Raw genomic sequence first — 16,093 nt, 5'->3', positions numbered from 1 at the left:
ACCAGGGATCTCACTGTCCCATAGGGGTTCCTGCCACGACTATGGCTGGTATACATGTTCATCATTGCACCGAAACACTGGCTGGTTACCACTCACGATTTTGATAAAAACAAAATGCGCGCGAATTTTGACAGGACGAAAAAAAATGGCAACGCGCGAAGAGTCCGTGATTTTAAAACGCAGCTTATAAGTAGAACTTATTTTTGAATAAAAATAAGCCACTGCTAAAGGTGTTTTATTATTTTTATGGTGTCTAAAAGATTGATATATTTTTTTGTAAAATATTTTAATCTTTAGCACCCCCTGATTGACGGACGCGCGGGTGTTGTTGACGTTGCTACGATATGAAATGGGTAGAGTGATGCAGCGCAGAGCTCTGCCGAGATACGTTCAAATTACATTAATTATCATAGTTTATCTGCTTTTTCCAATAGGCTACATGGAGCGCGACGTATCGACATAGTTAAGTTTGAAAATGGCAGAAAAACGCGCACGCATGCCACGCGCCGATACGCGCCAGTAAATTTAAAAAGTTGTCATTTGTATTTAGGATTGTGTTTACAGCACCTGATGGTATAGTTAGTAGCGAATGAGCCTATTAGGTTTTTGTTACTCAATTTGTGCGTTTGCGTGTAACAATGACTTGTCCAGTTATAGTTTTTGTTGACGAAGTCGACGAGATATGTGTCAAATAAAATTGAAATTAATGTAATTTATGGGTCACTTTAATTACTGACAAATGAACAATCACTTTTTGAGTTGCTGAGACAATAAAATAGGCAGTTAATATTTTTGCTGAGTTGGTAGGTAGGTATCTGTTCGTTTTAAGATGCAGACAGATGATCTCATTAACTTTTGCCTTAACTTTTTGTGTCAACAACATTATCTGTAAAGGATTTCCTTGAGGTAAAAAAGTAAGTAGGTACTTGGTTGGTACAACATAGGTATAAAACACGCAAAAACGGTGCTTGCTGATTTGAAATTTGTATCAATCAATTGTATCCTTGAATATTACATTGGACCACCGACTGCTGATGTTGCTGAATTGCTGCTATTGGTCATTAATGGGTGGCCGATGGACTAAAATATTCACAAAGTTTGAAGTGAACTTGATTCGGCATTCTATTCCAGTCGACCTTTGGGCTATGCAAAAATCATAATACTGTGACTTATAAATAGGGAAAGAATTACCATATATTTATGTTAATTTACTGGAAACAGATGATGATGACGGAGAACAATGTTTTTACAAGCTTTTTACAAGCTTTTTATTACTTTCACATGTCTGGTGTCTGTCGTCAAATCTTGCAACTTAAAATTGACCCACTTCCCGGTTTCCTATTGAGCTGAAATTTTGCATACATGTGTAAGTCCGATGACAATGCAATATTATGGTACCATTGAGCTGGTCTGATGATGGAGTCGGGAGGTGGCCATAGGAACTCCTAAACAAAACGGCGGAAACTCATCGAGTTTGGGTTCGTTGGATTTGTCTTTTCGAGCACTTTAGTGTTAGATAACGTCCAGGGTCCTGAGATTAAGATATAACTAAAAAGTGTAAAATAAAATTATAATAAAAATAAACTTTTTTAAAAACAAGCTTTTATTCTGAATTTCGAAAGCTTGTAGCGCAAACAGAGAAAAAGAGGAATAAATTCGATGCGCGATACAAACTTTCGAAATTCAGAATAAAAGCTTGTTTTTAAAAAAGTTTATTTTTATTATAATTTTTTGTTTCTACTTTTTGTGAAGAAATAGCTCAAAAACATGTTCTCACAAATATCAAGTGCGTGTAGCGCCATCTGTAGAAAACCCAGCGAACATTCACGACTCAACTACGCAAACGCACATTGGTATACGACTCGACTCGAGTTAAAATCTAGTTCCGAGAATCACATATAGATGGCGCTACTCGTACTGAATGAAGTGTGAAAGCCTACAGGATTTGAAGTGGCGTCAAATTCAAACAAACAATCGCTGTCAAAAATGGCTGAGCAACGGCAAGCAAAGAAACATTTAAAATGTAAATAGCGTCTCCAATATCCCTTCGGACATTCCTTTAGACTCGCCCCCTGACCATGGTAGCTGGGAACATCGCTAGAGCGTTATTTGGGCTGATTTTCGAGAAGGTTCATTGCAGCTCGTTGGGTAGAGACAACGGGTTTGGAAACAACTATGTGTGGGCAGGGTCCCTCGAGTCTGGCCTTCAGATTGCGACGCACCACAACAAGCCTCTGATGCTGATCATCCATAAGTCGTGGTGTTCAGCATGCAAGAATTTGAAGCCGAAGTTCGCGAGCTCACCAGAGATCCAGTCGTTGAGCAAACACTTCGTTATGGTGAATCTGGTGGATGAGGAGGAACCGAAGAGCTCTTCGTTTGCTCCTGACGGGACGTACATACCCAGGTAGACTAATATTGTAAAGAATAATTATTATAAGAGAATAGGTACTTTTTGAAATCTGAATTAAGAGGTAATTTTGGCCGTCTGTGTGAGGAGCTTTGTTTTAGAAAAATATGGCAGTTTATAAATCCCCCAGATTCAAATGATCAGATATCTTTTATTTACAGAATCCTCTTCATTTCGCCCCAAGGATTGGTCGATAGCGACATCTACAATGAGGAAGGGAGTACCCAGCACAAATACTTTTACAGCAGACCAGAACAAATCGCCAGGTCTATGAGAAGAGTGCTCGACAAGTACAAGCACGAAAAATTTGACGTATGAAGATTTCCTTGTTATCAAACTAAGGTGCGAACCTAAAAATGGAAGACGATAAATTCCTAGTGCCATTTGAGAAAAATACACCTTTTTAGCTGTGCTAATTGGAAATTAGAAAAGTGATCACATACGTTCCTTTCCAGGACTGAACGGGATCGGAATGGACATTGTAATAACCGAAAATTCATAGTTGATAAGATTAATAAACAAGACATTTTGATTTTGGTGGTTTCCATTATTTTTATGACATCTAACTACAGACAGAGCGCCTATCAGTTTGCGGCAGATCAATTTTGCAAAAGCTTTTACTGGTAACAGTACTAACTGACTCATGGCAAATAACCATAGTGGTTATCGCTAAAACATTTTAGCAAACAATGAACCCTTGTTCTGGTAGTGATAAGTTCCGGGGACGTATGGTCGATCGTGAAAGGAGATGCGTCACAAAGACACAGTTGTAGTAGTAACCGTCTTTGCTAAACCTTTGATCAATTTAATTTGAAATCTAGGAGCAGCAGTAGACTTATTCATTTGATTTGAAATCTAGGAGCAGCAGTAGACTTATTCATTAATCGATTATTCTAAGTAACTTGTAGCATCTTAATTTTTTTTTCATTTATTTACCAAATAAAAAGAATTACAGACAAAATTTGTTTTGACAGCATTCAGGAAACCACTAAGGTTTGTATTGATGCTGTTATATTAATTATGTTATGTTAATTGCGTGTATAAAGCAATATTATCTTTTAAATCTTGCTTAATCAGCAGGGTTTGATTAATATTGGGTTTTCTTGTAGATTATGGGTTAAAAAGTTGACATGGTAAAGAAGGAAATCAGGGCGATATGTCCCTTACATGCTCTCTCTTTATGAAGCTAGTTATGTTGCGGACCAAATGATAATTTTACTTTCCTCTGGTATATTATGTCCTTCACTCGTAGGCTGCTGTCAAGCTGTATGTAGATCCTTGCTAGCTACGTGGAAACAAGTGATTCAAAAGCTACTTACATCTTCGACGACGGGTTCCACGTACATTTCGACGGTGTTGTTGAGGGGCGGTAGCGGCATCGGCGACGCTGCTACCGAAGACCGCCGGGAGATGCTGTTGCAGGAGCATTGCGAGACCGAGCGACGGGATCGGGGAGATTCTCTGTGGACAATAGAATTGGAAATGCTTAAAAGATTCTGGACAGATAGATTGACTCTTTTTTATGCATAACAAGGCAGGTATTTGACCACAATCGCACCTGATGTTAAGTGGGATGCACTCTATGATGGACTCTGAATTATCTGCCAACCAAGACTTGTTGGCAAGTAAATGGTAAGATTTTAATATTACAGCATTACACCACATAAAAGCGGCTCACGTTTAACGCTACTTTTTCTTTACACAGTCATGCTTCGTCTCCTCTTGCATGAAAGTATACCCTAAGGCACAGAGGTACTGGCTATAATAGAGTCACTCCATTCAGTCTGGTTCAATATAGGACTGATCATAGCTCATTTCGGAGTAGGTTTCATCCCTAAGCCTACACCGTCTTCCTACCTTCTGCGTCTCCAGCACACGCCCTGACTCTAGAGTCTAGAACTAATGACATTGTAACTTAAGGGCCTTGCCACACTGCTTCACTGGTTTGCTGCGTCGACGCTCCGCTTAGCAACCGCTTGCAATCCGCCAGTGTGGCAGCACACTAATAGCTCTAGGTTTTGGACTGACTTAGTAGAGCTCCTTTAGGAGTTGCGTCTCATCTCTTAACCCCTTATTGTTTCCTCTATCCCCTCAGTTAACCTACCTTCTGCTTCTCCGGCACACGTGTCTCGTCCCTCGGTCGCAGGCGCATCTGACCGGCACAAAGTACCCCAGCTGAGGCAGCGGTGCTGGTTCTACTGAGTCGCTGGAGTCACTCCACTCGGGCTGGCTGAACGGCCCTGGGTCTAATGCTGACGGCATTGTGGCGTTTTTTGTTTGGCTACAGTTCGATTTCTACTTGCAGTTCCGATGCTGGTATAACATCATCTATCTCGAATATTGGTTCTCTCTTTCGAAGACGTGATACTTTCTTTTGTTTTGCAGTCCAAAAATTTGGATCAATTACCTAATTAGTGTATGGTATAAAGATAATTATGCTATGGGCCCATCATGAATCTTCCATTTTATTCGGCACTCATTTGAGCTCTGTTTTTAGTATTTAAGTTATGACTTTTTTCAAGTTCAAATGTGGGTCAAGGAGATAACTGGCAGGGCTGAATGAAAAAAACCGGGAAATGGTTAGCGGCACTCCTCGGAAGGCTTATGTCCACCAGTGGACTGCCATAAGCAGAAGTAAGAGAGTGTGTGAGATTTAGTTGTGATTAATCTTGTTTTCGCTCCAAAAAATAACTTTTTATTCACGCCGTCACACCACGTAACCACTTTTGCACTAATCACTACTAATAGTCTCAGTCAGCATTTTACACTTCACACTAATTAACAATGGTGTGTAACAAACAAGGCTGTTCTTCACGTAGAGCTGGTAATTAAAGGCACGTCCAACCACGACTGTTGCCGGCGTCTAACCACGAAAGTTGTCTTTGTGTAAACAAAACTAGCACAGATAATGAAGTCTAGACATAAATGCATAGAGTGCAGTAGGCTCTGTATAACGTAGTAAGGGATTAGTCATAAACTCATAACTGCCGTTTTCACCATCAATCCCTAATTTTTAAGTGACCGTTATGAAAACAAAATTCCTATGTTGTGTGACCATAGGGGTCACTTAACTTACGGTGAAAACGGGCATTAGACAGACGTATTTGTAGTTGCAGCACTTGATTGTAGAGTTCTGTGGGTGCATGATGAGGCTGTCATTTCTTTGATTGTTAACACCACGTCCTAATGATAAATACTTAGTGGCGCATCCACACATGCCGCCGGGTTTGCCGCCGGCTTTCAGTCTGTCTTATTACCAGTAAAAGATGCACGACCGCCGGGTTGGCCGCCGGCCGTGCCGCCCGGCATGTGTGAATGCGCCATAGGAAACATACTAATTTGATTGTTTTAACCAAAATATAAAACGATTCTTAGTTGAAGCCGCATTTTTAACGTTCAGACTACTTCAGACTGTTTGAAGAAGTGCTACTGTTCTCGGTTCCGATTATGGAATGGGTGCGTCAGTAAATTAGGACCGAATTATTGTTAATGATAAAAGATAAGATTATAAAATACGTTTACAGGTAGTTTTTTAGGTTACTAGATTTGTTATCGGAAACGAATATAAATAACAATAAAAGTAGACATAATATCTAGTTACTAAATAAACAAGTTTACGGTAATAATGTCCTCATAAAAGTGAACAATAATAATGTAGGTAATTAAAATAGAGAAGCCAGACAATCAGGAGAAGGGATTTCTTTCATGTGGTAGGTAATTAATTAATAGATATCATTGGAAAATTTCACACAGCGCCAGCTAGCCCCAAAGTAAGCAACTTAATGCTTGTGTTATGGGTGCTAACTTAACGGATATACTAATTATATACTTTTTTTTTAAATACATACATATTATACATAGTCACACCCAGACCCGTCACAGAAATCATTTCAATTTCTGCCCGGTCGGGAATCGAACCCGGGACCTCTCGGCATAGTAGTCCGTTCTGTGTGCCTACCATGAGTTTACGTTAGGTGAGCTCGCTAGCGAATACGTCAAAAAATTCTATGAAGATTTTATTTCTTGAAAGTAGCCACTAGGGGCGCTGCACAATATGTCATACATTTAAATGTCATTTTTTTACGCAGTCGCTAGCGAGCACACCTAACGTAAACTCATGGTAGGCACACTGAACCACTACACCAAACGGCCGACAAGTAATTATCATCAAGAATAGATAAATATATGTAGATCTACTGTCACAAGCCGGGCTACCTGGTTTCGTTTCTAGTTTTTATAGAAATATGTGAAAAAGGGAGCTTTAACAATAGGGTTCCCTCATCAATTAAGGCTCTTGCTCAATACGTAAAGCCTAACGTTCTTCATAAGTCTCCAGAATATCAACCGGTAGAACCTCATATTGGTGTGCCGTCTTTTGTTTTGATAAAGCGCATCTGTTTGTAGTAAACTGATATGGCTTAGTTTAAATTACTCTAAAAATGATCTCTCTCGCCAAGATAAATTCCATACGTAGGAAGCCGTCGTGATAGCCCTACAAGTCTCGGGTTTCCTTACAAAAAAACGTATTTCTGTTTTAGATACGATCGTGAGGGAACGCGCATTCCCTCTGGATGTTTTTGTGGCGCGTGACTTACAAAAGAGCCGACATAATGTAATTAGGACCGTTAACTTTTTGTTTTTGAAGACGCACCGCCATAGTCATAATGCGGACGATTGGCGTCATATTGCGGAAGAAAGTTCATAAATTCATCTCTGTGATATCTAGAATTCTAGCTAGAGCATAAAACAAGGAGTTTGGGAGGATACATAACGTGTTTATTGCCAGAAGCAGTTCTTTACAGTTTCGTGGAGCAATGAGCTAGCAGTCTTTCCCAAAGTGGGCGATAACGCCCCCTTGTGGGCGCTGCAGGCTTAAAGGGGGGCGGTAAGAGACCCAGAAAAAAAAATCGGGACGTTGTGTAGAGGCTTGGGAGGCGTCATCTACTAGGAGGACTCTTCGACACCGACTGAGCTCGACTCTTGATTACAAAAATGGGGGGCGCTAAAAATATTTTATTCTCAAAGTGGGCAGTAGACTAAATAAGTTTGGGAACCGCTGAGCTGGAGCCTTCTTGTCGACCTGTGTTCTAATATCTGCTATTCTACCAGCAGGGTGCCTCTAAGGCTCGAATGAATAGGAGTTTTTAAGTGTCTTTAGGTGTGTGTTACAGAACAGAAGCTCGGATTTAATATCAAGTAGGTAGGTAAGCTTCATCTCAGATCTCGTCATCACTTAATCATCAAGTGAGATTGATGTTAAGCGCAAACTCAGTTACGAAAGGCTTTTCGATTCCTTTATGGTCATTAACGTCCCGCCCGAGCCACAAGTTGTTCATTGACCACTCGGGGTCGCCCTGACCACGATTGACCACCACGGCACTGATGGTGGTCACTTGTGGTGGACTAGTGACTTGTCCTTAATTACGTTTCAAATTCAGTTTCATCAATTAATCCGACTGATTCCGAGTCATTAGTTCGAGAGTAAATAGAAATAGCATTCTGACGACTGCTTTTTACTTTCAATTGTAATGGACATTGATGGAAAGCGGATCGTTAATTATCATTTAAGAATAATTAAGATTTGATTACAGTTTTATACTACTTGAAAGCGAGTAATTAATTTCTTGCGTAAGATAGGATAGTTTTTTTTTGCTATGTGGATTAGTTAAGTACAAGATTTTGGATCTTATGCTCTATCTATTGACTATGAATCGAGATTTAGGCGTCAGTCAGTATAGAATACTCGATACAGTTCTACACCCAGCAACTTTAGAAATATCGTGTTGTTCTGTTATTTTACATAATAAACATTCCAACACGATGGCGAAAGAATTCTTCGTCTACGTTCGTACCAATTTTAAAATAATCATCCTGTCCAATTTACAAAACTCAGAACAATAATTCTAAGCACAGGTTGCTTTATGCGTCTGCGCACGTACGTCAACAGCACATCAAACTATACATTTCTGTTGTAAAATAGACCCTATTTAAATGAAATAAGACGCTACAGTGTTAGCTTGATGTGCTCGCTTGTACATTTCGTTGTAAATCATACGTTTAATAGCTCTGCTTAAAAATAACCGTCACAGAAGGTAACTGGCTATTGTTAGGGTTGCCTTGTCATTTGTTCAGATATCGTTCCATGCTTTGCATATTTCGTGAATCAGGTGAATCACTTCTAACTTTGTCACCTACTTCTACTTTTGTAACTTTTTAGTAAAATTGGCTATTATGGTCGATCAAAACAGCGAACGGCTTATTCACATGGGGAAATGTACCTACTGAAGAATACACTAACTCTTTTATAATGCGAACAGCTAGGGACTGGAATTCTCTGCCTGCTGCTGTCTTTTCGGGCCTTTTCAAGGCAAGAGTGAATAGGCACTTACAGGGCAGGCTGATAAGCTGATACACCATCCTAGACTGCACCTCACTTAACACCAGGTGCGATTACGGTCAAATACCTGCCTTGTCATGCATAAAAAAACCATCAGAATCTTCGCGTAGGATATTATGATCAGTTTTGATCACTTCACTAGAAAAGATGAAGCAAGTCAGGGATAAATTGGCACAGAAATGACTATAATCTCTTCCAATCACACAATTAGGTAATTTTTGTATACGGAACCCTGCCTACCTTAGCAGCCCCTCTCACAAGCCAGTCTAGTTCCTTTGTCACACATTTGTACACGGCGCACGCGCCGCGCTCGGTCAGCCGTCCGCTTTGGTGGCATTTACAGCGGTGTACATTATTCGAGGCCCCTTTTGTAGTTTAACACTCGTCTACAATGGCGGATGGATGGCCAGAAAAGGCTAACTGATTAAACTAATAAGGCTCAGCCAAAAGACTTTCTTTAATTTGAATCATCGGGACATTTACCTAATTAAATCCCGACTCACATTGCTTGAGGAGCTAGACTTTGTCAATGACATTGCAGATACCTATGAGATTGACGGTTCATTAATCTGATACTGGGTTACTATTGGTATGACATTTGTTGTAGTTAATAGGTATAAGTAATGAGGGTTTTCACGATTGAAAAATCCGCCAGATGGCAATACGTAGACGCGAGGTCCAAATGTTGCATGATTGGTTATTTTTGACATGAAATTGACAGATATGTCAAAAGTCAACAATCACGCAGCATTTGGACCTCGCGTCTACGTATTGCCATCTGGCGGATTTTTCAATCGCGAAAACCCTCATTCAGTATACCACCGCAGAAACGCACAAAAATTGAGGAGCAAGCGACGAATTACTACAATCGAATTTGTGACTTTTTTTACAAAATCCGTCTAGGATTAGTTTAAAACTTCTCACATCTTAGAAATGGACCATAATAATTGTTTTGATAAGAAGCTAAAGGTTTGTTTCACAGTCGTCGCAACAGAAAAAGCTCAAATTGCCAAATCAGATCTCTTTTAAACAATTATAAACCTTCATCCATTCTTTCAAAGTTTTAATTTGCTTCATAGAATCATCTGCCAGTGGTACAATGGTAGTCGGAACCTCCTTTGTGTGGGGTCCAGAAAAAAACAAACAATTCCTTGGCATCTGCGTAGGCGCACATTTAGTTTCCCCTCTAGTGTGTGTTTTACTCATGTCTCGGGACACTCGAAATTCTTTTAAAATTCAAAAATATGCGTTGGAAATGTATTCAGAGCTGTAATAGTAATAAGTTTTGTGGCGACAGTTATGGCAAGTAGACAAACATTCTAACCGATTTATGATTACTACAAAAGCTATAGTAAAAACAGATATTTTTACTTTCTCCAGACAGCTTCTTCGTTTGATTTATATTGCTTCAATATCCACAAAATATACTAGCTACAGATTTATTAATATTACAAAGAAAAACAGTTACGGTCTGTGTTATGTATTACGTATAATAAAAGGCCATAGATTACAATCAAATTGTTGTAACTGGAAAAATGTAGTCTTCCATTGACTTGGCCCACTTTTAGTTTGGTCCAATCACTGCACTGGAAGAAAAACTATTTAAAAATTCATACCAGCAATAGCAACTTGGCCAGTGGACCAGCTAGCTACAAGTGGGCCAAGTCACTGGAAGACTCAAAAATGTATACGTTTATGCAATAACCAAGTAACTCTAATCCTAAAGATGAAAATTCCACAAGAAAAACCACGTGTCGAAGAAAAGCTGAAAGTCAATTGATGTTAACTCGATGATAAATGACCAATACGTGAGAAGGGGATCGCTATGCTATGACAAATCCTTAAAATGACTTTTGTGATGCTTTGTCCATTGCATTTCACACAATGTTTTCAAAGAGTTACACACAAAACAATTTTGTTTCTAACCAGGGTTGTCGGTCCTGTCATCCAGCATATAAGAATTAATACGTCATCTTATATGGCTGCTATTTCAGTTTCATAGTGATCATCATACCTCCCAAAATATTCTAAACTTAGGTTTCCACTAAAGCGGAGCTTTTCAGATTTCATTCTGTCAATTTCATCTTTTCTTTCTGTCATGATTGGTTATTGAAAAACATTTCTCCGCTCCGCTACTCCTTGGTGGAACCGGACCTTAAGCAAACACTACACTTCATTACACTACCTACTTCATCAATATTGATATGCCCGTAGGTAAATAAACCACATAAATATGTAATGCAGCAACCCTACAGACGTTAAAAGATTCTTCAATGGGCATTTGAGAGACATGTTCAAACATCATTCACACAGCCTATTCTCTGACTCGTCTGGGACGCCGAGTGCGTGGGACAGTATAATAGTAATGGGCACAAAAACCTCCACGATCCACCGAATTGCTTCATTGGTCAACAGGCACGTTCCCAGCTTAGTTAAAATGTTGCAGAGTTTAATGTCAATTCTAATTTCTAATGTCCGAAATGAATGACCACAGTAAACTGTAAGAATGAGCCATTTTAGACACCTAGTGGATCATTAATTAAGGTTTGACACCTGGCTCAAAGACAAACAGAATTCATACGAGATGAAAATCGAATGAAAACACCGGATCAATGGACGACAGCCCAGCAAAATCATATTTAAAAGAGATACGCGAAGAAGTTGACATGGAAAATCACACTCACTCGTGTGTGAATTACCGAAAATTTTACAAAAATCAATTCGTCATCAAAATCAGCGCAAATAAAGTATCTAGCCTTTAAAAGGCCTTATTTTCAGCCGCCAGCGAACAAGCAACGAGTGCGTGGGAGTCTTAATGGACACAAAAACCATCGGAGTCATCTTCCCAAATTGCTTCATCGTAGATCGTCCATTACAGACATTAAGTTGCCTCAAAAAGAGCAATTTTATGTATTTGGATTCTCGACCTTCTTACCCTAACTCAAGACCTACCAGATTTGAAGGAATACTGTTCTTAATACTACAGAATGTAGGCTGATCTTGATCCAATTACTTGGGAAGTTGGGATCGTGACTTGATGACTCACATAATCATGTTTTGTTTCTTTTTTCCATGAGAACCCTTTTCTGTAGTTTACAAATACTACGATAACCTACTATAAAATATTCGGTACACTATTGCCTGCAATGTAAGTTGAGCCTGATGATATATCTCGTATAACCATTGATGAACCATTGATTGAAGGATGTTCTTCAGTGTTCTGTCTGTAGTGACTTATGCATAATTAAGTACATACTTTTACGGAGCTATGATTATTATCTTTGTAATTCATTTTACGGTCCCAAAACAGGCGTCCCAAAACTTGTAAAACACTTGGCCTCTACTTTTAAAAGCTCTGTGTTGGTCTCTCTGATTATCTGATATTTGGCTGCAATAACTTTAATTAGATGCGCATAGGCTTTACCTACACTTGTTTAGAAAAAAACCTGAACCATATGCATGCGGAAAAGATACTCGTACCAGGTAACAAGCGAATTTAACCTAACTTTTCCATAACTAGGAAACTTTGTAACAGCCCAAACATACAAAATAACAATATGACAGGACTATAATGTCGTGGGAAAAGTTTTAATGAACTACTTGAGAACCTCCTACAAAATTAAGCCGCACCGAAATAATATTTTCTCGGAACAAGATAGGTACATACACTTGATGATTCATAGAAGATACTGTCTCCAAATAGATTTGTACTCGAGTTTCCATGTGAGCTATTAATAATTCATTGATCTTACTGAACCCATTAATGAAGTGTATAAGAATGATTTACCTACTAGTTGATGTGTAAATTAATACCAACTAAAGATTAAAATAAGAGAGATACTCATTACTCGTACCTTCTATTGGGGCTACTTACTTACGAGTACATTTTGCATATGAAATTGAATTATCACTTGATTGAAGGTCATAGGTACTTCATTTTTATAGTCCAAGGTAATTACAACTGTACCTAGTGGCAAGAAGTAGTCTTCTTTATGACAAAACTGTTAGTGAAGCTGCCCGTAAGAAACTGAGTCACCATTTTCAGGACTTTTTCAAATGTTTACAATATTAACCGTATACTGGCGTAGTGGCGTCTCATTCGTTGTTGTCTTTTGTATAATCTACTACTACCACTTTCCAAAATGTTGTATAACTTCAATTCAAATCATATCTACTTCTACTCTGATTATGATCCCCGGGACAAACTTGACCTTCACTGGTTGGGTTTTTATTGGCGGTCAAGCTGTAGATCCTGGCTACACAGGAGTTGTAGTGGTGAGAAAGAGAGGTGGAAATAGTCCCGTAATACTTTGATTATATTTACCTGCGTGTAAACAAGCTTGGTCTCCTCGTCAAAGCATTTAGAGTGAGTCATAGATCGTTGACTCGCGCACTGGGTCGCTTTTTCAGCTCTTTATGTCATTGCAGCAACAAATGGCAGCAGTTTTGTCAGTTTTAGCTCGTTTAGCAAAGAAATGTAGGTCACCGTTAGCTCGCTAATGTTTTGTAGAGTTGTAATTGCTCTGAGAGTAGTAATTATCTGCGGAAATGTCTGTATTTGTACCTACGAGTACCTACTTGTCACTGAAAAATACGTAAGTTGCATCACAGATTTTTGTCAATTTTTTTCAAATCTTCTCAGCCATTTTTATGATAGTTGCAAATAGGCTAAAACTCTTGAAAAATCTTCAAGAGCTTTGTTTATTAGCAGGTTCAATTAGGTCAAATAGGTAAGTAGGAGTAGGAACAAATATTTTTGTTCATTTTCTTAGCCGAAGATTTAAACTTTCTTGTTCCATTACATTTTAAATTGTTTTCTCGCATTGTTTTAAACAAGGCATTAATAAATATTAGTCTCATCACAATAAAGCAGGCAGTTAGACGTAGGATGTCAATAAGTAGCGTTTATTGCAAAACAATTGGATATGCAGATTATCTTTGAGAAGATGTCACTGATGCCCACACGTACCCGCTCAATCATGTCATGGTATCCTTGATACGTCAGATAATGATGTCTACATAATTAGGCAGTTCATCCCACTAGTAGGAATGACATCATCATCTGCTTCAGTACTAAATGTGAGTAACATAAACATAGAAGTTTAAATGCCGCGCCCAAGAAACTCGATTTTATTCATAAGACATGGTATGATAAATAAAGTTTGTACAAATAGAACCCAGCATTAATCTCGCTTTATCAACATTATTTCGGAGTTCTACAAACGGAGATAGTTTAGCGTACAGGATACCATCATAGACAGTTTAGTGTACCTCCTACCTACCTACTTTCAATGTTAGACGTCTTTATTGGTTTGCAAGATGCCAAGTAATAATCTAGGTGGTCGTTAGTCGTTACAAATTGTCCCAAAGAGAGTAAGTACAATAACTATCGTCATTATTCGCCGAAATGCCGGCTAAATCAGTCACATCTTTTTTCCAAAACTTCGAACGACTATTCGGAGGAGTGGGAACCTAAATGGGCACTCGTATCAAAATGAAATAGCTACTTCTACGCTTATGATCTTTACAATCATTACCAATTAGTTTAAGACAAAAAATCTGTGACTCCATACAAATGGCTACTGCTCAGTGTGCGTTTGGCGCGTGATTGGAATAATTTCTATTGGACACTAGCGGCCGCCCGCGACTTCGTACGCGTGGATCCCGTTTTACCCCCTTTTCCCGAATTTTCTTTGCTATAAACCTCACGGAGCCCGAGACCTTTCCAACGAATGCAAAACCGTGGAAATCGGTTCGTGCGTTCTGGAGTTATAGCAGGCCTGTTCATCTCCGCGAGTTTACATCGAAAACAAAACACGCACGATGGCCCACCTACAGGATACGATTCGACAAGGCCTCACATACGAGCGAACAGTACTTAATACTGTGCAGTATTTAACTGCCTAAATAATAATAAAAACACAGAATGTACTTTTTTAAGTTGCCTCAAGACACTGAGAGGTAAATAAGTAGTTAATATTATTCATGATAATTAATGCTAAATCATGTATTTCCTCCGCCATTTTCCGCAGTTTGGCACCTCACGTCACATAATTTTACCGAAGTCAGCCCTAAAGCTTCGGCGCAGTGCCGATCACTGACGTTTGTCAACAAAATGGTGCTTGACTCTTGAGACAGGCTAAATTATACCATATTGTTAATGACATTGAGCATACATTTTTTTAAATACCTTCGCGAAGTAAAACTTCTGTACGTAGTACTTATTATTATTCTGTGGTTATAGCGTCAGGGAGGAAAACCCGACTTATTTTTATATAGTAGATTACATTTTTGAAGAGCTTTGAAACAGAAGTTTTGCTCGCTCTGGCGATGGAGGTTACATTTGACAATTGTTTAAAGAAGTTTTTTTATTCATCATCATCATCATCATTTCAGCCATAGGACGTCCACTGCTGAACATAGGCCTCCCCTAACAGGGAAGCGCTGGACGCAAGCCGCTACCAATCGATCAACGTGGAAAGCATTAGGGGAGGCCTATGTTTTTTTATTAAATCTCAATAATCTTAATCGTGACATCATCGAAGATTCGAATGACAAAGATAATATTGTTAAACGTGGATGATCTCATTGTTTCTTTCAATTACCGTTTTGGGTTTGGAAAGTTTACATTACATTGTTCTCGCGATATTTAGGGCAATCCTTGATACTCTCTTTAATCTTATGATTTACGGGACTATTCCCACTTCTCGTTCCCACTGCTGCAACTCCTGTGTAGCCAGGATCTACAGCTTGACCGCCAATAAAAGCCCAACCAGTGGAGATCACGTTTATCCCGGGGGAAATTTAAACTGTTATTAATAGACATCATTGAGTGAAAATCATACTATGCTTCATTTAGCATTCTAAAGTTTCAAATTGGAAAAGTGCCACAAAAAAGAAAACACAGTATTGCACAATCAAGAGCAGTGATCCGAGTAATCAGTTACAATCGAATTTAACTCGATTAGTTACGGTTCACCTATTACGATGATAGTATCGATACCGGAGGTCTAGATTTTTTGTGGTAATTTTGCAACTGTCTCTGACTAATGTTTCCTTTATGGTTTCTAAAGTATGATAATACCTACTTTGCATCCTGAATTATGTTTTTCCTGTATTGCATGCTGTTATGCTATAGGAACTGATTGTTTATGTAATCGATTTCTTCGATAACAACCTACCTAATTGAAACATAACATAATGATAATTGATATTATCTGACTGACTAGCACTGCATTTTTTTAGATTACTACGTGTTATATTATTTTCATGATGATGTCCCATTT

At 38.8% G+C, this 16,093-nt stretch overlaps 2 protein-coding genes across 3 annotated transcripts in view; one reads left to right on the top strand and one right to left on the bottom strand.

Annotated features, from left to right (window-relative positions):
- pyd (zonula occludens-like protein polychaetoid) overlaps positions 1 to 5,260 on the bottom strand; it is a 93,267-nt gene extending 88,007 nt beyond the window's left edge. The window contains exons 1-2 of the mRNA XM_028321982.1: positions 4,515 to 5,260; positions 3,730 to 3,871 (exon numbers count right to left, since the gene is read on the bottom strand). Of these exons, the coding sequence (XP_028177783.1) occupies positions 3,730 to 3,871; positions 4,515 to 4,672 (300 nt within the window). The 5' untranslated portion in view covers positions 4,673 to 5,260. The remainder of the gene's footprint in view (positions 1 to 3,729; positions 3,872 to 4,514) is intronic.
- Positions 1,800 to 2,924, top strand: LOC114365411 (thioredoxin domain-containing protein 12). Of its 2 annotated transcripts, XM_028321981.1 has the most exons (3): positions 1,800 to 2,407; positions 2,572 to 2,752; positions 2,866 to 2,894. In XM_028321981.1, the coding sequence occupies exons 1-2, from the start codon at positions 2,079 to 2,081 to the stop codon at positions 2,726 to 2,728; spliced, it is 486 nt and encodes a 161-aa protein (XP_028177782.1). In that variant the 5' UTR covers positions 1,800 to 2,078; the 3' UTR covers positions 2,729 to 2,752; positions 2,866 to 2,894. The 2 variants fall into 2 exon arrangements, with proteins under 2 accessions (XP_028177782.1, XP_028177781.1); XM_028321980.1 differs by having other exon boundaries at positions 2,572 to 2,924.
- Positions 5,261 to 16,093: the final 10,833 nt, after the last annotated feature.

This window comes from Ostrinia furnacalis, unplaced genomic scaffold, assembly GCF_004193835.3.
Source record: "Ostrinia furnacalis isolate ACB-3 unplaced genomic scaffold, ASM419383v2 OfSCF7590, whole genome shotgun sequence".
Taxonomy (NCBI): Eukaryota; Metazoa; Arthropoda; class Insecta; order Lepidoptera; family Crambidae; genus Ostrinia; species Ostrinia furnacalis.
Note: the sequence above shows the minus strand (reverse complement) of the source record. Positions and strands in the feature narration are given on the sequence as shown.

Bases quoted from the DNA above. Each gene is read 5' to 3' on its own strand.
- LOC114365411 (XM_028321980.1), top strand. From the start codon at position 2,079: ATGGTAGCTGGGAACATCGCTAGAGCGTTATTTGGGCTGATTTTCGAG. The intron at 2,408-2,571 runs GTAGACTAATAT...TTTTATTTACAG, and splicing joins GACGGGACGTACATACCCAG to AATCCTCTTCATTTCGCCCC.